The 25,702-nt window shown below is 32.3% G+C and overlaps 1 protein-coding gene and 1 pseudogene across 2 annotated transcripts; both read left to right on the forward strand.

Annotated features, from left to right (window-relative positions):
- The first annotated feature begins 792 nt into the window (after positions 1-792).
- LOC148193109 (uncharacterized) lies at positions 793-4,835 on the forward strand. 2 transcript variants are annotated; one of them, XM_088098098.1, is made up of 4 exons: positions 793-1,756; positions 3,263-3,830; positions 3,939-4,226; positions 4,386-4,835. In XM_088098098.1, the coding sequence occupies exons 1-3, from the start codon at positions 1,020-1,022 to the stop codon at positions 4,050-4,052; spliced, it is 1,419 nt and encodes a 472-aa protein (XP_087954224.1). In that variant the 5' UTR covers positions 793-1,019; the 3' UTR covers positions 4,053-4,226; positions 4,386-4,835. The 2 variants fall into 2 exon arrangements, with proteins under 2 accessions (XP_087954224.1, XP_087954223.1); XM_088098097.1 differs by having other exon boundaries at positions 795-1,847; positions 3,303-3,830.
- A 244-nt stretch (positions 4,836-5,079) lies between these two features.
- On the forward strand, positions 5,080-7,731 carry LOC124841481 (uncharacterized; annotated as a pseudogene).
- The last annotated feature ends 17,971 nt before the right edge of the window (positions 7,732-25,702 follow it).

The raw sequence follows: 25,702 nt of genomic DNA on the forward strand, positions 1-25,702 counted from the left end.
TTTTTTTTAATTGAAAATAAAATTTTTGAAAAGTTGAAGCTATTAGAAAGTTAAAAATGAAATATTTAGAAACGTAGGATTAAGGATTACATGTTGGAGGTGTTACCCAGCTTTAATGCTATGTTCACTTGCACAGATTTATTGTTTAAAAAGATTTGAAGAGATGAATTTGGAAGAATTTTGGTTGTTCACTTGCACATATTTAAGAAGAATGAAAGGAATGATTTAAGGAATGACCTTAAAATCATCATCTCCCTCTAACGAGAGAATATTTGCGGGAGAAAAACGTTACTTTCCTTTTTTATCCCTTATATACAACTAATAATAATAATAATAACAATAATAATAATAATAGTAATAATAATAATAATAATAATAATAATAATTATTATTATTATTATTATTATTATTATTATTATTATTATTATTATTGTTTCAATTTACTAAATTATTAAAAATATGAAAATTAAAAATAAATTCATTTTACTAAAATAAAATTTTTGTATAATATTAAAATTAATTTTAATAATTAATTAATATTTTACTTTTTACAAATATTTTTACAATTAAATATAACATTAATTATTACCATTTTATATTACTTTAATAATAAAAAATATTTTAATAATCTTTAATTTCTATCATTAAATAAATTCTTTTTATCCTTTTCATAAATCAAATCCTATACTAATTTACATATTTTTTTTAAATATTTTTTTTAAGGTAACACACGTAAAAGAATCTAAGTCCAATCTCCACAAGTGAACACACGTAAAAGAATCAAGCCCATGTGAAGTATTTGGGTTTAGCCCAACAGGGCCACTAAAAAGTGGAAAAAAAATTCCATTTCCCAGAGTAGAAACAAAGAAGCGTAGACGTAGAAGCAGAAGCGTGACGGAAACTTGCTGCTACCGATTCCTTTCTTCCGTCATCACAGGTTTGGAAAAGTAACCGTCACTTGGCGGTTTATTTTGTCCCTCTTTTTCCCACTGCCACCACCGTTAATTAAAGTAAAAGCGATGTTCAAACGAAGAAAAAAGGATCAGAGTTTTAGTAGTGATAGCAGTGCCTCAGATACAGCCATGCCTCCTTTTCCTCACGTCAGAACAACTCCAACACCTTCGTTCAAATCCTTCCTCTTGATGCTCTCCATTCTCCTCAACCTCTACCTCCTCTTCCTCACGTGGGCCCCATCATCCGCGCCACTTACCTCACCCACTCGCATCACCACCCTCTCCCCGACCACGCGCCGCCACCTCCTTTTCTCCGTCGCCTCCTCCTCCCTCTCATGGCATCGCCGCCTCCCCTACCTCCGCCTCTGGTACTCCCCCAACTCCACCCGCGCCCTCGCTTTCCTCGACAAACCACCGCCACTTCCTCTGAACTCCTCCTCCTTCTCCTTTTCCCCGACGGTCGTGATCTCCGCTGATACCTCCGCGTTCCCCTATACTTTCCGCGGGGGCCTGAGGTCTGCGATTCGAGTGGCGCGAGCTGTGAAGGAGGCCGTGGATCGTAATGAGTCAGACGTGCGGTGGTTCGTGTTTGGCGACGACGATACGGTGTTCTTCGTCGACAACGTGGTTCGGGCGCTATCGCGGTACGACCACCGCCGGTGGTTCTACGTCGGGAGCAACTCCGAGAGCTACGAGCAGAACGTGAAGTACTCGTTCCAGATGGCGTTCGGCGGTGGCGGCTTCGCGATCAGCAGTTCCCTCGCCAGGGTTTTGGCGAGGGTTTTGGACTCTTGTTTGAGGAGGTACGCACACTTGTATGGCAGCGATTCTAGGATTTATTCCTGCGTTGCTGAGCTCGGTGTTGGCCTGACTCATGAACCTGGCTTTCATCAGGTCCTTTGATATTATTATTATTTTTATTATTATTGTTATTATTATCATTACTACGTTCTATTTGGTTATTGTTTCTCTGTTACGTTTGTTTTTTGCTTTTATCTATGCGCATGTGTTGGATTCGCTGGCTGTGTTATTTTCTCTTTTTTTTTTGGCTGTTTCAATTTTTGTATGGGGAACAGTGAACTCAACTCTGTCGGGTTTTTTTTATCACGGGGAGATTCGGCACGCTATAAGAATTTCATTTAAGAAAATTTGAAGGCGATGGGTGTGTGTAGAGTCTTTTCTTATATATTTTATATACTGCTCTTCAAAATCATTCCTACTTAAGAATCATTGTGACACTTACAAGTGGGACCAAAATGACACGCGGAATCATAACAAACACTTTGTAGGTGACTCTATGCATGTGATGCTGTGTATTGACCTTCGCATATGGATTGATTAGATATTAGAGTTGGAGTAATTGACAGAATTTAGTTGTTATGGCTTGTGTTACTCTCTGATTGAATTGTCCCTCCAATGTGTCTATCCAAGGTTCGGAATCTCAAAGGGAGAGACCTTCATTTAATTCTGATACTGTCTTTGATATGCCGTGTAACAAAAAGGGGGAAATGTGAAAAACGGGGTTAGTTCTCAGCGTCTCCTACAATGTGGTCAATGAAGTTGAAATCCTTTCTATAGTGAGTTATCTATATTTAAGTTTCTGACAGTGTCTCAAATAAGATTGTCTCTGAAAGAGAATACGTGAGAAACCAAAAAAGGGGAAAGGGCAGTGAGATGTGTAACCTTTATTTGTTCTTTAGTATCTTATGGGCTGTGATTTTTTGTTTTTTGGCTTGGTGTTAATGCACTGAAGAGTTGGATGTCCCATGGATTACTCGCTTACTTCCTTTATGGGTGTTGGAGGCTTGTTTACAAGGACAAAACTCAGATGACAAACTATACGCTATAGATAGTGCTGTTGGTTCGGTTTTTCTTATTAAAATAAATTTTTGTTATTGGTGACTAAAGTTATCTATAACTGTCGAGATAAAATGGCAACTTTTATGGGAGAACATTATTGTGTCAAGGTTGTCTGTAGATACCAGCAATTACGAACATGAAAATGATAATGTGCATTAGTTTCTATTTTCCTGGCTTCATTCAATGGTTGTGTGCATCGCTTACATCTATTTAGTTGCTGAAGTTTTAAACGTACATTGGTCTCACGGCATGATAAATCTAATAATTTGGTTTAAGATTTTATCTTGTTAAATTCTTTGGCATTTCAAACAAACATCATAGGGATAGCATGAGTATGTTGTCTAGGTTTTAAGTTTGATACTTTTGCTTGAATGCGCTTAGGCTTCTTTAATTCTATAGTTGAGCATTCTTTTATCTTCTGATTAAACCTAAAAGAAGTATAATGATAGGCTCTTTCGGAATCATCATTTATCCATTTTGTTACGCCAGTTGGACATGCGGGGGAATTTGTTCGGGATGCTAGCTGCACATCCATTATCTCCGTTATTGTCCCTTCATCACTTGGAAGCAATGGAGCCCATATTTCCCGACATGGACAGAGTACAGGCTTTGGAACATCTTGTTGCCGCTGCAAATGTAGATCCTGCCAGGATCCTGCAGCAAACTGTCTGCTATGATCAGTCAAATTCTTTGACTTTCTCTGTTTCTTGGGGTTTTGCTATCCAAGTTTATCAAGGAAATGAACTTGTACCTGACCTCCTTTCGGTGCAGAGAACTTTTGTTCCATGGAGGAGGGGTAGTAAAGTCAATGCCAATTTCATGTTTAACACCAGAGACTATCTCAGAGATCCTTGTAAAAGGCCTTCAGTATTTTTCTTGAAAAGTGCGACATCTCATAAAAGGGGCATTTGGAGCAGTTACAGTAGGCATGATGTTGGGAACTGCTTTGAATCCAATGTTAGACAGCTCGAGCAGATCATAGTTTTTTCACGGAAGCTGGAGCTTAACAATGACCAGGTTTTTTTAAGTAAATCTTAGTAATGGTTATTTCAAAAATTTGATTTCTGTCTGTATTCTTATATTCTAGTTATTAAACTTTATATTGTTTATTGGGTCTTAACACAGATGAATGCTCCCCGTCGTCAGTGCTGTAGCGTCTTACCACCATCTACTAATGATACAACCAATCTTCACATTAGACAGTGTGAAATCGATGAACTGATCTCCATGCAATCATAGCATTCTTTTCCGGAGTGACCTCCTTTCAAAGCTTTGGAAATTTCATGAGCATGAATGTTCGTGTTGTAGGTGATATAAGGCGGATGCGGCTTCCTTTTGGTTGATCTTATACATTGTTTTGAGAGAGGATATGCGGAACTTGATTCTTTTCTATTTCTGAAAGTTGAAGAGAAGGTAAACGCAAATATTCTTTAGGGCTTAGTTTCAGTAGTTATTGAACAATGGGTGCCTCCACCGGGCAGCTAGTACTATGCTACAAACTTTATATTTCTGAAAAACATTCTAATTATACCCTGCCTTTCCTGATTTCTATTTCCCCCATCCTCTTTGCAGGAGAGAACGATCCCTGTCCTCATTCTTGAAGAAAAATTGTCAAAGCTCAAAGAGGTCTCACTGGTGTGATCAAACCCCTCACAGGCTTTTGGTTTACTGGAGAAGTTATCAAACCCCAGCACCAGTACACGTTTTATCCACTTCTGATATCCAAAATTGCAGGTAGTTTCTCCTGGTATTTGGAGTGTGATAACCTCAGTGAAGGGTCCAATTTTAATTTGGAACGTGATCACCACAAGGACCACGTCTGAAAGTTTTGTAAATTAAATTCTACCTAATTATTTGCCGGCTGCACTGCGCATAAACGTTACAGTCTGTTAGAAGTACGTTTAGAAATATTTTAACTCAAATGATTATTTTTTTCATGCATACTTTATTTTGCTTTTGTGCCTAAAGATGTATCTCAATTATAAAGTTTTATATCATTTCCGAGTTACGTTGACTTCCAAAGTTCCACGCGGTCCCATCCATTCCCGGTATCTCGCAAAAACTTCCAAACGGTCCTTTTTTTTCGTGTGATATAAATAGAAATATCAAAACCTCGCTGATTTTTTTTTTTTAATTTATCGTTTATTCCAGGAGGTATATAATATAATCTACAATTAATACTATTTATGCATTATACTGCATGAATGCTCTAAAACGAAAACGGATGTACGACCGTTAAGAGATTTTGTGAGTTGTGAGTTGTAATACAGCCTTCAATGTGAAGGAGCAAAACGGAAAAGTAAAAGTGAAAAACGCACAATCAGGTAGAAAGGCAAAACGTTCGCGTAAAAGCTTAAAACAACGCTGGAATCGTGCTTTGGTGCCTAAATTGCACAACTAACGTGAACCATAGCGTTGTCTCATGCCCCCTAATTATTTTTCATGTGAGGGATGAAAGTTGGCATAACAAAGACCTTGACGTGGAAGAATAAGAGCTTAGGTGGCCTAACTCTTCAAATCCGCCAACACCTTTTTCCATCTTCTGCTTCATAGTCAATGCAGATCAATTCAACCACTTGATTCCAATAACCATCAACACCAGCCAACCGAGCGAATCTAATTGGAAGGAACACTCTGAGTTTTCTCTAACGTACCTACCCAAGTTTATACATGGAACATTAACTGTCTTAAAATCGTCAAAACAATCAGCATTCTTACGCCGTGGATCGCGGTGGATTTTCGCCACACATTACATACATACATACATCTGAACACGTCTCAAACCCTTCTAACAAACAACAGACGAACCTGTTTCTGTATTAAACCGACAATAACCCGACCCTCTTCATCTCCAGAAAAGAACTAGATCCATTGTCGTCAAGATGCAGCTTTTTCACAAACCCACCAAGGCTCAAACTCTGGTTAATTTCATCTTAGTCTCTTCTTCATTCTGCGCCCTTTATCTCGTCGTGTCAGTGCTACTATTGGGGACATCAAAGGTAGTACACGTTAACAAGACATCACAGGATGTGTCCAGGCCTACCACTCTTGATCACCTTGTCTTTGGAATTGCTTCAAGCAAGAGTTCATGGGGCAAAAGGAAGGAATACGTGAAGCTTTGGTGGAACAACATCAACAGCGCCACCAACAAACCAATGAAGGGGTGCGTGTTCCTGGACAGCCTCCCAGATGAAGAACATGTCAGCAACGATACTTCTCTTCCTCCTCTTTGTGTATCTGAAGACACTTCAAGGTTTCGTTTCACTCACAAGGGTGGACTTCGCTCCGCAATACGCGTTGCACGTGTTGTTACCGAGACCGTGGCAATGAACAATGATTCAGACGTGAGATGGTTCGTTTTTGGAGATGATGACACGGTCTTCTTCCCGGAGAATGTGGTGAAGACTCTTTCCAAATATGATCACAAGCTCTGGTACTACATTGGTGCACACTCTGAGGTTTATGAGCAGAACCGGGTGTTTGGTTTTGGAATGGCTTTTGGTGGGGCAGGTTTTGCTATCAGCTCCTCTCTGGCAAAGGTTTTGGCCAAGGTTTTTGATTCATGTATAGAAAGGTACCCTCATCTCTATGGAAGTGATGGAAGGGTGTACTCTTGCTTGGCAGAACTTGGGGTAGGATTAACACATGAACCCGGTTTTCACCAGGTAACAAAAATTTGAACTTTTGGTCGGCCTTACATAGTGAATGATTATGATTTGATTTTAACTAGAATATACAAACAGTACAAAGGTTTGTAGATGAATTAATCTGTTAACTTTTGTGATTTTGAAACTGGATCAGGTAGATTTGAAAGGAAATACCTTTGGTTTATTGGCGGCACATCCTTTGACTCCTTTTCTGTCCCTGCATCATCCTGATTACACTGATCCAATCTTTCCAAACATGACAAACCACAACAAGCCTGAAGCATTTATTTGAAGCTGTAAACGTTGATTCCCAGAGGGTGCTGCAACAAGCAATTTGCTATGACAGACGGTTTTCATGGACAGTTTCAGTTTCATGGGGCTATGCTGTTCAGGTTTTCCCAAACCATATGCTTTTGCCGGATGTTCTAAAGGTGCAAGAGACATTCAAGCAGTGGAAGAAGGGAAGTATGTTGGCAAAAACATACACTTTCAACACAAGACAGCTTCACAACGACCCTTGTAAAAGATCCACCGTTTTCTTTCTAGACACTGTCTCATCTTCCAAGGATGGCACCATAAGCAGTTACAAGAAATCTTTTCAGAATTGCTCAAACGATGCCGTGTCACCGAACAAACTGGAAGTGATCAAAGTCCTCTCACAAAAGTTAGACCTTGACATCAAACAGGTAACTAATATGTTAGATATCAGTCTTCACTGTTCACTAGTGCAAAAATATTTTAAACCATAGACAGCTTTTTTAGGTTGCTTCAGGGATATTACTTTTAGGAACATGGCTTGACATTGCTAACAGTACTCACAAACTTTTCTGTTGTATTCAGTTGCTTGCTCCAAGAAGGCATTGCTGTGATGTGTTGCCATCTACTGCCAAGGACAAAATGGAAATCACAATCAGGGAATGCAAAGATCAGGAGTTGGTTTACAAGCACTGACAGAAGGGCTGCCTGTGACTAAATCTTGATTCTTTTATTCATAATATAATGTTAAAGTATCATGTAGTTGATGCTTGATACGAATGAAGATAGATGAGATTGCAAGAGTAGATTAATTAGAAGCTTTTGCCCAACATTTTGTATCTCCAGTGTAAAAAATACGATTGTGACATGAAATTATCACCAGTTTCTGTTTGTAACTTGCAAACTTCTGTTGAATCCTTCGTTTCTCTATTCTTTTTTTTGCCTTATCAGTCTTATACTCTGTTTTTGGAAAGAAAAAATATTCTGACACACATAAATTTTTTATATTCATGTTATCTTTTTTATTTTTTACTTACTTACTTTTTAAAAAAATACAAAATTTATCTTTTATGATCATTTTACTTTTGTATTATATGTCAAATGAATATAAATATGTATTAAGACATTGAAGTATGTTTCTTCAAGGAAAATTATTCTTACAACTCAAACAAACAAATTTGGATTTTTCATTGAATTTTTGGTGTTATTTTTGACTTATCTGGAAAGTGTAACTGCACCTTATTATCTGTGACACTGCTGTGGCTATAGCTTATTTGTTTAATTATTTGACAATTGAGAGTAGTTTCCCTTTTAACTACAAACTTTCAAAGAATGAAATTTTCCCAATGAAGTATTAAACAATAGAGATAAAAGTAGTCTGCATAATAGAGAGTGAACAATTTCTAGTATTCTTTATCTTACCTCTTTAGGCTCTCAACCATAAATGCAAATATAATAAATGAGATAGTGTTGTCATTTCTTTTGTAGAAATAAATTAGTGAGTTTTTTTTATCTAAATAAACTAATTATATAATACTCTATTTTATCCCTTGTTTTAATTAATTAAATACTTGATGGAAAAGTAAGATTTTAATTACAAAAATATGATTATGTTATTTTGAGCATTGAAAACGATATATAAATAGAACAGGATATGCTTTAAGAAAATCAAATAATTAAAAAATATCAAAGAATATATTTTATGTCCATATATTTTGTGTGTCAATTGCTTTCTTAAAAAAAAGGATTCCTAACTTTTAAATCTTTGTCAATTATTAGATGAAAGCTGTTGTAAGATATGTAATTTACTTAGTAAAATTGCTCTTCTATTCGATTGGTATAGTTAAGAACACTTCTATTCTCATAAAAAAAAAAGTAAGAACAACGACATAAAATACTCTTAAAAAAGTAAATTTTTGTAGTCTTTTAAAAAAAAAAGTAAAAAGTAAAAAGTAAAGAATGGTAATATTAAATGAATATAAAAAAGTAGGTGTATCAAAGTATCATTTTTCTAAAAAAATTCTACTTTTGTTCATTGAATTTTGTAATCTAAAAATAAAATTAATTTTTAGATTACACAATTAGAAAGTTAATAACTTTTGGAGTGTGTGATTTGTAATTTTTTATTATTATGCAATTTAAAAGAAAAAAGTACTTTTAAATTATATAATTAGAAAGTAAAAAATGAATTTCAAACAATTGAAGGAGATTAAAAAAATAACTTCCAGAATTCATAGTCCAAAATTATTTAAACTTTAGATTACAAAATTTATTTATTTTTCTTTCAAATTATACCATAAGTCTTTCTTTAAGGAAAAAAATATTTTCAAATTGTATAATTTACAAGTCATTTTTTACTTCTGAATTGCATAAGTTTTGGAAATCTTTTCTAAAAATGACTTTCGGATAAATCCAAAAAGGACAAAAATGAAATTTAAGGGTGCAAGGAAATATTTATGAAGGTGCAACCCTTGAACTGTTTATCAAGCCCATATTTTAAGTGGTCCAAGTAAATATTTCGTTTGCTCCCTCCGCCACCACTAAGCTTCCTACACCATGTCTAATTTGTTTTTTCAATATATTAAACGTTCGTTTTACCTTTAACGGATGTTAAATCTGTGAATAGATTTCCCATAAAAGTTTACATCTTTTAATTTTTATTTTAATTTATTATTTTTATTTTATAGATTTTATTTTAATAATGTTTTCTATTTGTATATATAAAAAAACCAAAATTTTTAAATACTCTATAAATTAATTTAAAATATAATAAATTAATAAGCTAAAAACTAAAAGAAAAATTTAAGACATATCCATTAACGAAACTAAGTGACATATCCGTTTAACTAACCAAATAAAATATATTTAAATAATCAATTAAATAATAAATAATACGTAATTAAAGTAAAACAAAAATCAATTTAATTAAGTTATTAATAATTATTTCATTAAATAAAATAAATTTATATATAATTACGTAATATATTATAAAAAACAAAAAAATTAAATACTCTATAAATTAATTTAAAATATAATATTTTAACAAACTAAAAACTAAAAAAAACTTGAAAGTGGCTACATCTCCGTTTAACATAATTAATTAAAAAATAATATAATTTATTAAATTAATAATAAATATTTAATTAAATAAAATAAAATTAATTTATATATAATTACATAAAAAATTTTAAAAAAATAAATAATATCTATATATTAATTTAAAATACAATAAATTAATAAACTAAAAACTAAAAATAAATAAAAAAAACATAAACTTTGAACGGAAGTGACATATCCATTAAAGAATTTTTTCTTCAACGGAGGTCGACATCCATTAAAGAAAAGAAATGAGGTGTAGAATTTTTTAAAATATAAATGATAGTCTTGGAATTTTTAAAAAATGTGGTGGCGCAGAGAGCAATGTGGGGTGGTGTAGGGCTATCCCTCTTCGTTTGGTTCTGTATAAATGAGTTATCTCGGTCCAATTTTTCAAAAATTAAAAAATATTAGTGTAAAAAATATAAATATAGTTTTTTAAAAATTTTAAGTATTATAAATGAAATTAATTTTAATTTTAGGTGAAATAATTTGATTTATATATTATAAAACACATTCATATCTTTTAATAAAAAGCATAATTTTCATTTTTTTTAAAGTTTAAGCTGCCTTTTAAAAAAAACTGGCTCATGACTCATAAGTATATGACCAATTAAATCTAAAATGATTTTAACCACAATCTAATCTAATGAAGTCAAAATTTATTGGCTTCAACTTATATCATTGATTTTTCAGCCTAAGTTCATTGTACAAAAGCTATTCGAGTAAGACATTCAAACTAGACTTATTTTTTTAACTATATAAATCGGTGAATAGATCAAGTTAGAAGATTGAAGTAATGGGTGCTTTAGCTTTCTAACATAGGATGTGTTTGTTTTCAAAAATATATTTGAAGGAGTGAATTTGAGAGAAAATAGAGATGAAATTGAGATTGTTTGGATTAAAGAAAAGATTGTAAGAAATGAAAGGATTTAAAAAAAATTTATCATGGAAGTTTGTGAAATGGGATGAGTTTGATAGATTAAAATAAAAGTAAGTTAAAATAAAATATAATAAGTGTAAATTATGTTAAAATGAAATGTGAGTTATTATTTTTAAAAAACATAAAAAATAATAAAATTATATTGAAATAAAATGGGATTGGTAGAAATTAAGTTCAAATAAATTATGGATGAGTGATTAGTTTAAATAAAAATATTATTTATATTATTATTGTTGTTATTTTAAAGTTTAATTTATGTGAAGTTAATAAAATAAATTTATGAAATTATTTTTTATGGGAATTGTATATATAATATAGTTATATGCAAGTAAATACTATTAGGAATGGAAGAAAATTGAAAAAATTTAAAACAAAAAATTCATTTACTCTATTAGATCTAAGAATACTTATTATAATAAATTGGACTTACTATCACATACATTTATAAATCTGTCATAATAATAAATTCAACTTACAATGTTAAGTCTATGAATACTTACAATTTAATACGTTAGGTCTAAAAATACTTGTTATAATAAGCACTTAGTATAATAAGTTAGCAAATGCCTATCGTATTAAATTAAATTTATTATAACATGTCTACCAATACCTCCTATTATAATAAATTAGATTTATTAACTGAAATTTTTAAACACATCATAATAAGTTGAACTTATTATATTAGATCTTCTTAACTACATAAATTTTCTATATCTTACACATCTATAACGTTAGAAGAATTTTCTTAAAAAAGTATAGTAGAATCATCTTCTCATCTCTAATAATGATAAATTATTTGTTTTAAACAATCGTATATTTTACTACTTTTTGTATTTTGTTGTGCTATTGGTACTTTTCTCTAATATTACTTTTTCATTAGTTTTGAAATTTATTTATTTATTTGTGTTTAAATTTTGATAAGTGGTGAGAATTACTTGTATTCTTACTTTGAGGAATGTATACAATTTCTAAAGAGTAATATTTATTAGTATGTTTCTTATATTACTTTTGATTAAGTGCTTACCAATTAACATTTTTTACTTCTTTTTGTTACTTTCACTAGTACAAAAACAGTGTATAACGTCATACGTTTAACATCCAACCACTGAATAGCCAATGCTAAAAGTGACTTGTGACATTTTTGTAAATAAATGCAATTATTAAATGTCGTTTAGAATTGTAATTCGACGTAAAAGGATATAAAACGTCGAATGTCCCAACGTTAAACGTCAAAAGGTTACTGAATTCAATAAAAAATTGAGCGGGAGATTGAAAATTCATTCACTTTATCTTAGCGCGCGATACCCTCTTATCTTCTCAAACTTTTCTCGAACGAAGTTTGACGACCATGACATGTAATCTTTCTTTCATTTGATACAAATGCATGTTAATTAACTACTTTATGTATGATTTTCGTTTGTTTTGACTACTTATTTTCGTGTTCTTGTCCTTCATAGGTGCATTATGCTTTCTCTCTCACTGGTGACGACACTTTATTCTGACGAACTCATCTTTTGAAGGTTAGTTTTCGTTTTTGTTTTGAAGAACTTAATTGTTGAACTTGTTTGTTGTTTCTTTTGTTGAAATTGTTGTTGTTTAGTTGAACTTGTTTGTTGTTGTTGTTGTTTGATTGAACTTGTTTGTTGCTGGTTATTGTTGTTTGTTGTTGATGCTACATTACACGTTCATAATTCATGCTTTATAAAATACAAAAAACTGAAATTTGTTGTTTTTTTGCTTTTTCAGGTATCGTAGAATTGTAAAAAATGATCACAAAAAAACAAAAAAAAAATTGATTAACGTTGAATATTGACAAAATTCGACGTTAATTAAACGTTAGAACTTTTTAAATTCAACGTCAATTTAACGTCTCCTGATATGACGTTGACCTCAAATACGACGTGAAAGACTCAAAATATTCGACGTTGTACGCTGTTTTTGTACTAGTGTTTTTCTGTATCATTAATTGATAGTCTAGTATAGCACATTCGTTAATGTATTTTTAAGCATATTTTTTTTAAATAATGATTTGTTGCCTTCTAGCAATGTATACACATATTTCTTAGTTCTTGTGCAATCTGCATTTTGATGGAGCTTGTCATTTTCAAAGTAAACTAGCAAGTTATAATTTATATTGAAATGTACTTAGGTTGACACCAAATTTGTAAACACAATTTTTAGGAAAAAAAAAGCTATTAGTTTTTTGGGTTAAATATGTTTTTAGTCTCTAAATTATCAAGTGAATTTGTTTTTAGTCTCTCTTTCAAAGTAAGGTACATTTAATCCTCCTCCTTAAGAAAAGCTTAATTTTTTGTCTTCCAAAACTAACAGCGTTAAAAACCAGCTGATGTGGCTAACATCTAGTCACATGTGTTCACATCCTTCCTTCTAACTCTTGGCACATTGGAAGAGTCTTGCAAGCGAGATGGCGAAATTGTAGAACTTCACTAGCTTGAGATTTGCGTCGGAAGCTATCTCCAATAGGTACCCGTCGATGAGTTAGGAAAAGTTGTGAACACACGTGGCCAAACGTTAGTTACATCAGCTGGTTTTTAATTTTCTTAAAAAGGATGACTAAAATGTACCTTACTTTAAAAGAGGGACTAAAAACAAATTTGCTTGATAGTTTAAGTACTAAAAACATATTTACCCAAATTTTTTCTATGTTCTACATAAAACATTAAAAATATTATTAATTAATTAATGTTTAATACTGAACTAAATTCTACAATGAAACAATCCTATTAAACTAAATTCTTATTACTTAATAAATTTTAGATAGACACAAATGATCCACAAACATAACCATTATGCAGCTAACAAGATTAAGTAAGCAATTATTTTGCATCCAAAATCAATATCAACTTTAATTTGCTCTAATCAACATTAAATTGTCTAATTTATTGAATTAGAAGGTTATCCCTAATTTGGAATAGCCATAATAATGTAGGCATTACATTTTATAATCCAAACAAGTAGATTGGATGATTAATACCTAGATGAACACCAATGATACACAACATCTTAATATTGAATATGAGCACCAACATAAAACACGAATCAAGAATTGACAAGAAGAAAATATGAGATGGAGAACAAATCACAACCATGAAGAAATGAAGATAGCAAAACACTAATGATGAAAAATAAATCACAACCACAAATCCCAAATTGACGAGCTCAGAATACAAACAAGATTAGAGTTAGAAAAGGAAAGTTTATTGTTGGAAAAAAAAGAAAAGATAAGAGAGTTTGAAGTTAGAAAAACAAAAGGTTAGATTACCATGTTAGTTGAAATTAAATTTGACATTAAATAACTTGTTATTATAATTGTTCCCAAATATCAATTATAATTTCAACTCACATTATCAATTTGATGGTTATTACAAAAATATCATTGCATCTCTTATTATAAATAAACTACACCCATATAAGAAGTTGTTATTATTTTCTATTTTTTACTACTGAAATATTAGAAATTGTTCATATTCTCTTAAAAAACATATGAAATTTAATTAAATAAATTATATGTCATACTATTATATATTATATCCAAAAATATCTTGTTATAAAGTGATTCTCTCAACTAAAAAGTATATTAATTATATTTCATTAATAGAATTTTGTTATCATATTAATTTCAATAAAACAAATATTTTTATTAAATAACATTATAAAACATTGAGATAAATTAAAGCTATCCAAGCTATCCAAGTATTGACCATTACAAATACTAATTACCTATAACATTTAGTTGGATAAATAAATTACATCTGAATATTTTAAAATAACTTAAGAAAAAACTTAAAAAATGATTTATCTTAATTAATTCCAAAAATTACCTCAAAAAGTTCACTTCTAATTTTAAATATACATTGGGCTGATATCAGCAATGACACGAATGGCCATTGACCCAGAAATTTCTAACACCATAGCCCAATCTTTCTCATCACAGTGAGAAGATACTATTTACACTCCCTATTTATTAATGCACGGTTTTCATTTTTTTTTTCCATTTTATTAAATTGTAATTTTAAGGTCTATTTTTGTATCCATAGTTTTTATATTTCTTTCTATAATTTTAGTTATCATATTTTAAAGGATCTCAAATTTTGAGTCAAGTTATATTTTTACACTTAGGTTTTCTTTATTTAATTTTAGTATAATTGAAGTCTAAATAATAATTGTACTGTATGTGGTTAAGTATTCTTCGACTATATCCATATGGTTTTAGTTCTCAGACAATGCACCGCAGATTACATAAATGAATACATCCTTACCATTTGCACTTAAACATGTTCAATTTGTATGGTAAAGTGACTATTATTAGACAGATTACTTGATTTCTTATACTGATACTTATGATGCATAGACTACTATGTAGTTGTCTTTAAAGTAAGATCAAACGTTCAAGGTGAATACACTATTGGACCCATAAATTCCATAAAAAATATTATAAATAGCTCTTATTATAAAGAATATAATTTACGTTTTTTATTAGTTACATATTTATTATTTTACTGATGTGAGAGACTGACTTGAGTGTGAAATATCTTCTACAAGAACAAGTAATGAAGAAGAGGTCGAATATTAAAAAGATCAAAAGTTAAATATTTTTAAAAAATGTTTGAAGTCTTTGTAGAATACATTATCCATAAAAAAAATAGTCAATCAATTTTCTAAATAAATATTAGTTATCCAAAAAAATCCAATAAATATTCCATATGAATAATATGCTTATAAAAGAAAAAAACTAAAACTAACTCATTGGTGGAAGATGCCATCAAAGCAATTCAGATAGGAGATATATACTGTATATTTATCTCTGAAAAAGCAGATTTTTGTATACTATAAAGGCCACTTTCTTGTGATTCCAAAATTCCAATGTGAAGAAATCTTAGTCGTTAAGCTATTACAACATCAAAAATAAAAAGTCTATAAAATGAACGCAAAATCATCTGTGTAAAAAGCTTGTTGGATTTACATTTGCATAGCTTTTGAAGTGTAGGTCGGAAGCATTGTTTTCATTGCAGAGTATAATTTTAATTGACTTTAGGTGAATAATAAACACATTTAAATTTTTCATTTTACACTAATCAAACCCAACCTTACATGGGCCATGCTATCATTACCTCTTGTTTAAACATCAATTTGCTAAAGATGATGTACTTTATATTCATTGTGTATGACTCGTCCACGTTTGCTCTCGTGAACACAACCATATAATTAATTAAATACATTAAAACTTTGAAGTCATCCCAATAAAATCTGTTAAATTGATTATCCATCATGCTGGGGTCCAACATCAATTTCAATCAATGGGTTTCTTCCACCACCCTTTGAATTCAAACTCTTTTATCGTTTTCATTTAAACCCTAACAAACATAAACCCAACCTTATTCAAGGGTTGTTTTCGACATATCCATAATATCTCCTTCTGTTGTTTTTGGACTTAATTTCCCAATGTCGAGATATCGAATGTGTCGGTTCATATCACGAGCCGTTCAAAGATATGCATGGTTTATGTTCTGCTCAGTTTTTCACATTTTGTTCTTTCCCAAATTCATGGTTTTTTCTTTGAGGATGCGTCTCTTTGTTCTCAGGCAAGACATAGAGGTTGATAATGTCACGAGGAAGAGAAGAGACTACTCACAAGAGATATATTATGCATGGACTCATCATTAACCAAGGAATATTTAACTATTATACTTATTTTTTTCATGAAATAATAAATATAATATATTATTTTACAACACTTGTTTATTTTAAAAACCTAACTTATTCTTATATATGCATCTCTTTTCTCTCGAATCTCATGTTATTAAAGAGAAATATGTGTATTGTAATGAATTTTATCAATAAATTTAAAAGGTTAAAAGTAATATATTTATAACAAAAGATGATAAAAGGAGAAAGTATTTTGAAATGATGAATAATCAATATTACAGTAAACGATGATCCAATATTCATGTACAATAGCCCATTTTCTATTCTAGAATTCTAATAGCAGAATAAAAAAAATAACAAATGACAGAACAGACAAAATAACAAATGACAGAACGGACAAAATAACAAAACGAAAAATATGCAGTGATGCAAGATTGCAAGTTTGTTACAAAAAAAATATTGTACAAGTTTGTTAGCCTCCCGCAAGCTGGAGAGGAGTGTCAACCATCTCTAGCTTGGACAAGTTTGCATGGAATAGCCGAGGAGGAAGAGCTTTAATGAAGATATCAGCAAGTTGCCGAGATGATGAAACTGGAAGAAGCTTCATTAATCCTGCTTGTGCCTTTTCTCGAACCAAATGACAATCTATCTCCAAGTGTTTTGTTCTTTCATGAAAGACTGGATTTGCAGCAATGTGTAAAGCACTTTGATTATCAAAATAAAGTGTTGTTGACTTAGAACACTGGATTTTGAGATCATTGAGAAGGTAAGTTAACCATTGCAACTCACAGGTACTAGTAGCAAGGGCTCTATATTCTGCTTCAGAGGAAGAACGAGACACATTATTTTGTGTTTTGGTTTTCCAAGAAATTAAAGAGTTCCCCATGAAGAAACAATAACCTGTGACTAATCTGCGTGTGGAGACGCAAGTGGCCCAATCGCCATCACTAAACCCAATTAGGTGGATAGGAGAATTTCGTTGGAAGTAGAGCGCCTTGTTTGGACAACCTTTCAAGTATTTAAGAACTCTTTTTGCAGCACCTAAATGAGACTTTGCAGGATTTGCCATGAACTGACTTAATTGCTGAGTCGTAAAGACGATGTCTGGACGAGTCATTGTGAGATAAATCAAATGACCAATGAGGTGCCTATAGGATAGGGGATCATCAAGTAATTCACTCGAATTAGCTTGTTTTAAACGAAGAGAGCTATCCATAGGAGTGGAACTCGATTTACAACCCAATAATCCTAAATCTGAAAGCAACTTAAGGCAGTATTTTTGTTGAGATACAAAGATGCCATCATCAGACCTGCTTACTTCTAATCCTAGAAAATATTTGAGTTCCTCCAAATCTTTAATTCGAAAATTGGATTGAATTATATGCTTGAGCTTTGTTATTTCAGTGGGAGAGTTGTCAGTTAAAACAATATCATCAACGTATATCAATAAACCAGTAAATTTCCCTTTTTCATGCTTGATAAACAAGCTGTGATCAACATGTGATTGCGAACAACCAGATGAGAGAAGAAGGTTAGAGATTTTCTCATACCATTTTCGACTTGCTTGTTTTAGCCCATAGAGAGATTTTTTGAGCTTGCAACACTGTGAGCATTCATACCCATATAGACCTTGAGGAATCTTCATGTAAACCTCCTCGGACAAGTCACAGAGTAGAAAGACATTACTAACATCCAATTGCTGCAATTCCCAATTATTTATGGAAGCTAGGGCAAGGATAACTCGTACGGTAGCCATTTTAACCACTAGAGAAAAAGTTTCGAAGATGTCTATCCCTTCAACTTGGGAGAATCCATTCGCAACAAGCTTCGCCTTATATCGTTCCACACTCCCATCTGGTTTCCTTTTGATTTTGTAAACCCATCTATACCCTATGGGCTTGACATTCTTAGGAGTTTCCACAATCTCCCAAGTTTTGTTCAGCTTTAAAGCCTCAATTTCATCCTTCATGGCTTCTTTCCAACACAGCTTCAAAATTGCTTCTTGATAGCTTTGGGGCTCAATCTTAGAAGTAAGATTCATGACATAATGACGCTCAGACTCAGTAATGGAAGAAAGAACAAATTGAATAGGATACCTGCACGTTGACACTGATTGATTTGATTTGGTCTCTATGTTGTAGCAAACAAAATCCGCAAGTCGAACATTGGGTTTAGAGCCACGAGTGGTTTGTCTTGGTATGAAAGGAACATGGTTTGGATGAGGTGATGAAGAGTTATGTGGCGAGATTGACTGGGATGGAGAAGTTGATGGAAAAATTTGTGGAGAGGATGAGGTTGTTGGGGAAGGTAAGGTTTAAGATGAAATGGGAGTTTGTGATGGAAGTTGGTCCTGAGGTGTAAAATGGAGATGATCAAACTCATGAAAGGTCTTGATTTGTGGAGGAAATAACTTTTCTTTTTCTTGGGCTTCGTGTTTGTCATTAAAAGGAAAATGAGACTCATAGAAGATAACATCTCTAGAGACAAAAATGTCTTTATTTTGTAGGTCTAAAATAATATAGCCTTTTGTGCCAAACTGATAGCCGAGAAAAACTCCTTCTCTAGACATATGACAAATTTCTGTTTGGGCCAAGTGGTTGAAGCATAACATAAAGAACCAAAAACTCTAAATAAGGAAAAATCAAGTTTTTGATTATGCAAAAGTTCGTAAGGAGTTTGTTTCTTTGTAACTAGAGAAGGTATACGGTTAATAAGATAAACTGCATGTTTTATTGCATAAGACCAAAAATGTTTGGGCAATTGAGATTGAAACATGAGAGCATGTGCCACATTAAGGATATGTTGGTGTTTTCTCTCAACATGCTCGTTTTGTTGAGGGGTATAAACACAACTGGTGTGGTGTATAATCCCTTTGAAGCTAAAAAGTCTTTAAGAAAAAATTTCGGACCATTATCCGTCCGAATACATTTTATTTTGGAATCAAATTGATTTTCAATTAGAGAAATAAAATTTTGAACATATATTTTTACTTCGGATTTAGATTTCAATAAGACAATCCAAGTATATCTACTAAAATCATCCAAGATAGTTAAAACATATTTTTCACCATGAATTAAGGCCTTAGAAAAAGGTCCACAAATGTCCATGTGCACCAAATCAAATTTTTTTGAAGCTCTACTATCACTAAGGCAATAAGAAAATTTTCTTTGTTTTACAAAATGACAAATGTCACAATTTTCATTAATATGTTTTGGAATAAAAGTAAATTGTTCACATAACATAATTAATCGGTTTTCCGAGAGATGTCCTAATATATAATGCCAAAGGTTGGAGTTTGAGATGACATTGGTAGCACTTTCATTAATGGAGGGTTTGTTTGGTGAAAGAACCTTGGCTTCTTTATTGACTTGCAGATGATAGAGACCTTGTTGAAGATTAACCAAACCAATCATCCCCAACGTACGCTTGTCTTGGATAGTGCAAAAAAAATCATGGAAGATGAGAATATATTTATGTGTCAGTATGAGCAGTATGAGTTTGGATATGGACAAAAGATTAAAATGGAAGTCCGGAACAAACAAAACATTGTGAATAATAAATTCTCGAGAAAAAATGACTGTTCCAGATATATGGGTAATAACAATGGAATTATCAGGTAAACTTATTTGTATTGGTTTAATGTTAGAATAATTTGAAAAACAATCTAGAGAAGATGCAACATGATATGTGGCTCCCGAATCTATGATCCAGGGGACATTATGAGTGGTGTAAGAGGTGTGGTGTGTGTTAGTGCAAAAAACAAAGGAGATACCACTGGACTTAAAATTTTGTTGAGCATTTGGAGTTCTGAAGAGATTCACTCTATTGGGCTGAACGAGAGAATTGGGCCCTGTTACATCAGAAGTATCTTTTTGTTGCTGTGGTTGGAGCAAAGACATCAGGGTTTGATATTGGGCATGGGTCAATGTGATGGGGCCTCCCTCCTTCTCTGAACTGTTGCCTCCTTTAGTGGGTTCGATCACAGCTGCACTGTTAATGGAGGAAGAGCCAGAGGCATCGCGATTGAACTTTGGCCTCCCTGGGTATCGAGGATGACCAGGGGGATAGCCATGCTTTCCCCAGCACACGTCAATAGTGTGTCCAGGACGGTGACAATAGGAGTATTTCTTATTGGAGGCTCCTTTGACAGTGGAAGAAGGACCAGATCCACGCCCTTTGCTGGAGAAAGAGTGATTAACTGCATTCACAAAGGCGTTAGGTTCAATAGGCAAAGACGAAGTGAGTTGTCGTTCCTGCTGGACAACCATGGAGAAGACGCGGTTGATAGTGGGGAGAGGATCCATCAAAAGGATTTGTGAACGCACAACAGAGAAGCGTTCATCCAAACCTTTGAGGAATCAGATTATGAAACCTGTTGGTGTTAAGTTTTGACAAAACACGAGCAAGAAGAAAAGGGTCTATAGTTATCAAGTTCTTCCAGAGGGTCTTCAATGCGGTGTAGAACTTAGAGACAGAATGAGTTCCTTGAGAAAGTCCATATATTTCTTCCTGGAGCGCTGCGATTCTAAGAAGATCGCCTTGCGAAAAACGTTCGCGAAGGTCATTCAAAATGTCTATGGCACATTCGAGGAAAAATAACACTTTGGGCGATGGAGGGAGTAACCGAGTTGAGTAACCACGACATGACAAGGGTATTGCACCTTTCCCAAGCAGAATAAAGGGGTTCTTCAACCTTAGGAACAAGAATGGTGCCTAACAAGAAAGTCATCTTGTTTTTTGAGATTAAAGACATTCTAATGGCACGAGACAAGGACTGATAGTTTGTGCCATCAAGGACAGGGGTTATGGAGACAAAGGAGGATCCTTCACTAAGGTGGATGAAGAAGGGACTTGATGGGTTCATGGTAGGATCAGTGGCTTCATTACCACGATTTTCTTTCTTAGGATCTTCATTATCAGAGTTCTTTGGACTAGCAGGAGGAGTGAAAGACAATTGGAAGGAATAAGCAGAGCTCCAAGAGGGAGCTATGATACCACATAGCGAAAGATGATAAAAGGAGAAAGTGTTTCGCAATGATGAATAATCAATATTATAGTAAAAGATGATCCAATATTTATATACAATAGTCCCTTCTATTCTAGAATTATAATAGCAGCACAGACAAAATAGTAAATGATAGAACGAACAAAATAACAAAACGAAAAATATGCGGTGCAAGATTGCAAGTTTGTTAATATTTAAATTAAGCATAATTTTAATATTAAATGTATGTGAATTTATTATTACATATTTTTATTTAAACATATATCTTTTCGCTAAAAGTTTTATATTAATTAAAAATAAAATCAATTTATAAGATATATGTAAATATAAATTGATTTTATAAGATTAAATTAAATTTAAAATTTATTTTTTAATATAATATTAAAATCATATGTTACCATTAATTGTTTGTTAAATTTATTATTTTATTTATTATTAAATTATTATTGAATCATTTATTAATATGTAATATGTATAGAAATATAAATTTTCTTATAAAACTGATTTTATAAAACTGAATTAAACTTAAAATTACCACTTTTAAAATAAAACATAAGTGTCTTTTTGTCCACACATTCTTTACCTCTCTCCTACGGAGTGTTCGCTTGGAGTGATTATACTATTTACGTTAATTGGTGAGCGATAATTTTAAATTGTTACGTGTTCACTTGAAATGAAATGTGCGGATGGATTTGAAGCGAAATGCGGATCCCTCTACTATTCACTCACTCGCGGATGTGTTGAGATTTGGAAGGATGTAATGCGATTTCTCTGAAATGCCCCTTTTCTGCAAGTTGCTTGTGCATATGTTGAGTGTAGAAGAGGAGAAAGAAGAGAAAGCTGAGGTGAGGTTAGTATGAATGTATTGTTGTTTAGATAAGTATTTCTTGTTTATTCTTTGCGGTTAGTGGTAGATGAAGAAGATAAGGTTGCTGGAAGATAAAGAAGAAAGTGGTTGATGAAGACAAGCACTCTTTGAGGCTGGAGAAGATGAAGAACAGGCAAGCGTATTCGGTTCCAATAACACCCATATTCGGTTCAAGTGCCATGAAGAAAAACAACGCCGAGTTGTATTCGGTTCCATTTGAGGAGTACCCAATTCCACGCATAGGAGAATGCTTGCTGTATTCGGTTCCATTGGATCGTATTCGGTTACCAAGCTCTCAATCCTGTATTTGGTTACCATGGTTGTGGACGTTGGACCTCGTATTCGGTTCGAATGGCTGTATTCAACTACTTCATCGTGAAAACGCTTCAAGAAGAGGTCCAACACAGGCTTATTCCACTACTTGAACAGGCATCACGTGAGAAAGACGTGATCGACGTGATCGACGTGCTGTGGAGACTTATGTTCGACATGGTGTGCAAGGTGTCCCTAGGTGTCGCTAGGCTACGACCCATACTGCCTTGACCTAAAAAAGCTGTTGTCGTCTCTTCTCACAACTTTGGACACCGCCTCAGAAGTGAGTGTCGCACGCGGCGCATCGCCAGTGTTTTTGCTTTGGAAGATGAAGAGAATGTTGAACATGGGGTTAGAGAAGGCTCTGAAAGAAGCTATGAAGCTGGTGCATGAGTCGGTTATGAATATCATAAAAGGAAAGAAAGATGAAATGACATATAATGAAAAAACCTATCTACATGAATTAATATTTGGGCATGTGTATAATATGAATAATTAGTCATAATTCACGTAACAAAATCTATCTACATGATATATAAAGTTAATAATATTTTAGAAAAATGATTCTTTTCTAACATTTATAACTTATATATTTTGTGTCCACAATTATTATTTCTACTTTACTCTTTATAATATATTCTTTTATTCAATTTTCAAAGAGTAATAATTATATTTTTTTCATTTATTCCACGTATTTTTGTTATTAACATATTTATTCTTATTCCAAAAATACCACATTTAAAAATAAATCCATTTCACTAAATTATATTTTTGTTACTTTTTAAAAATTAATTTTAATTATTATTTTTTATTTTTTACTCTTTATAAACATTTTTACAATTAAATATAACATTAACAAATAACATTTTACATTACTTTAATAACTAGGGGCATTTTGGTAATCTTCAATTTCTACCAATTAAACAAATTTTTTAAATATTTCACATAAACAAATCTTACACTAATTTTCACAAACTTTACCTCCAAATCCACTCTCAATTACCTCCAAATCCACTCAAACAAACAACAAAAAATTTATCCTCAAATCCATACAATCACTCTCCCCCAAATCATTTTCCACAAATCCTGACATGAACAAAACATTAAAGAATAAACAAAAACAAATGCTTAGACAATTACAGATTCAATTTCTGAGTACAAGTTTTAAGAATATTGAATTTAAAAAGTTATTAATTTTAGCAATTCTCATACTTCATTTATGTAACAAACATTTAATCCTGCCAATATATATAGAAGTAATATTTCTATCAAAAGGTCCAAATATTGATAAGAAATCAAATATTAGTTTATAACACATTAAGGGTCCGTAAGAGCATATGTCATAATAGCTGAAGGACAGAAAGAGACTCGCAAAAAGTAACGAGGGTGTTTCCATTTTGATGTCACTAATTAATAAGACAAAAATGTTGACGATGTCTTATTAATTTAACTATTTTACAGGACCCAAAACCTAAATATAATAAATAGAACTTAACATATCAACTTTATTTTCTAAGATATAATTAAGATAGAACAACCTGATATAAGCATATAGAATAAAAGATATCACATAATAGATTCAACAATAAAAACATAAAACATATTTTATTTTTACATCAAAGTGTCATTTGTAGTTTAAACTTCATTCATTACTGTGCTCAAAATTTATTATAATCAGCACTTTAATTAAGACTCAAAGTAATTGGATATTATATATGTTAAAAAATCTAGGAGCAAAGATTTTATTTCCAATAAGAAAAAAATATAATTAACTTAGAAAATATTGTGAGTTGTGGGCTCCTCCTTCTTTGAAAAGACATCCTAAAATATATAGATACTCCTTTGTGCTGAGGATTCTCATGCGGCACATCTTTGGTATTACTTTTCTTAAAGTATTTTTCTATTTTATAACAAATTAGTGAACAGAAATATGATATATCTAAAGAAAAAGTACAGAAAATATAAATATAATAAATGATAGAATAAATATAGTGCAAATGACAGTGTTAACATACGTCATTACTCTTTTATCACCTACACACCGAGATTAAGGCAGACTTTTAATAAGCCTACATAGATTAGGATTAACTTTAGGGGAGATTTTGAAAGTTTAGAGAAAGATTATAGCATTTCAATAAATGCAACATACATGATTTGAAATATCATAAATTATTTTCTCATCTGATATAAATTAATTATATATATTCCCATACAGTTAATAGTATACTGACACAAAATAAGTTTAAATGCATCTCTCTTTTTCAACAATTTAAAATATCTTTTAAGAACAATTTTAAAATTTTATAAAAATTTAAAGTTTTAAAACAAACAATATTTTATATATGTCAGAACCATTAAAATCCACTCAAGACCCGTCTTAGTGGATTACATGTGTCAAGAAGGGGGTTCGACACTCAGAAGGTGGAAGGCAGGTGTGAGCAGTTGAGTGGCCGTTCGGTTTTGACGTTGGGAGAAAAACTCTAAGTTTTCAAACTTCACGCCACTTTCTGCATGCACCCTTCTTCCCCAGAATTCTGAAACTTTCATTCTCTCCTCCTTCTCTCTAGCAATCTCATTCTTCTTTCTACAAATTTCTACCCTTTCTTTCCTCTGATCATCATTCAGGCATCATTTCCACTCTTCCGGTGTCAAGAGCTTTCGATTGAACCGATCGGTTTGTGAAGTTGAGCTGGTAAGTTCTTCTCTTCACTCAGCTGTGCGGTTTTATGGATATGCAAACCAAGTTCTGGTTTCATGTGTTGATCACTCGTCTAAAATTAGTAGTTCTGATAGTGTTTTGGTTTTACTTGGTTTAGTTTTGGAGAATTGTTGAGCATTGAGGGTAGAAGGATTTGTAGAGGTGAATCAGTAATCCCACCGTGAACGTTCGGTCACATTAGATGTAAGGGAAGCTTATATAATTTGATTTTTATGTTTGTTTGAAATGTATGTATGTTCGTTAAATTGCTGAATTAATATGAAATATGATTGTTGCTATCTTTTGACTGTATGAAGTATGAAAATTTACTATGATATGGATGTATGAAATTATGAAGATAGATGTTGAGAAATGAATTGAGATAAATAATCCTAAGT

The sequence above is a fragment of the Vigna umbellata genome, chromosome 9 (genome assembly GCF_029865625.1).
Source record: "Vigna umbellata cultivar VRB3 chromosome 9, Vumbellata_1.0, whole genome shotgun sequence".
Lineage (NCBI taxonomy): Eukaryota > Viridiplantae > Streptophyta > Magnoliopsida > Fabales > Fabaceae > Vigna > Vigna umbellata.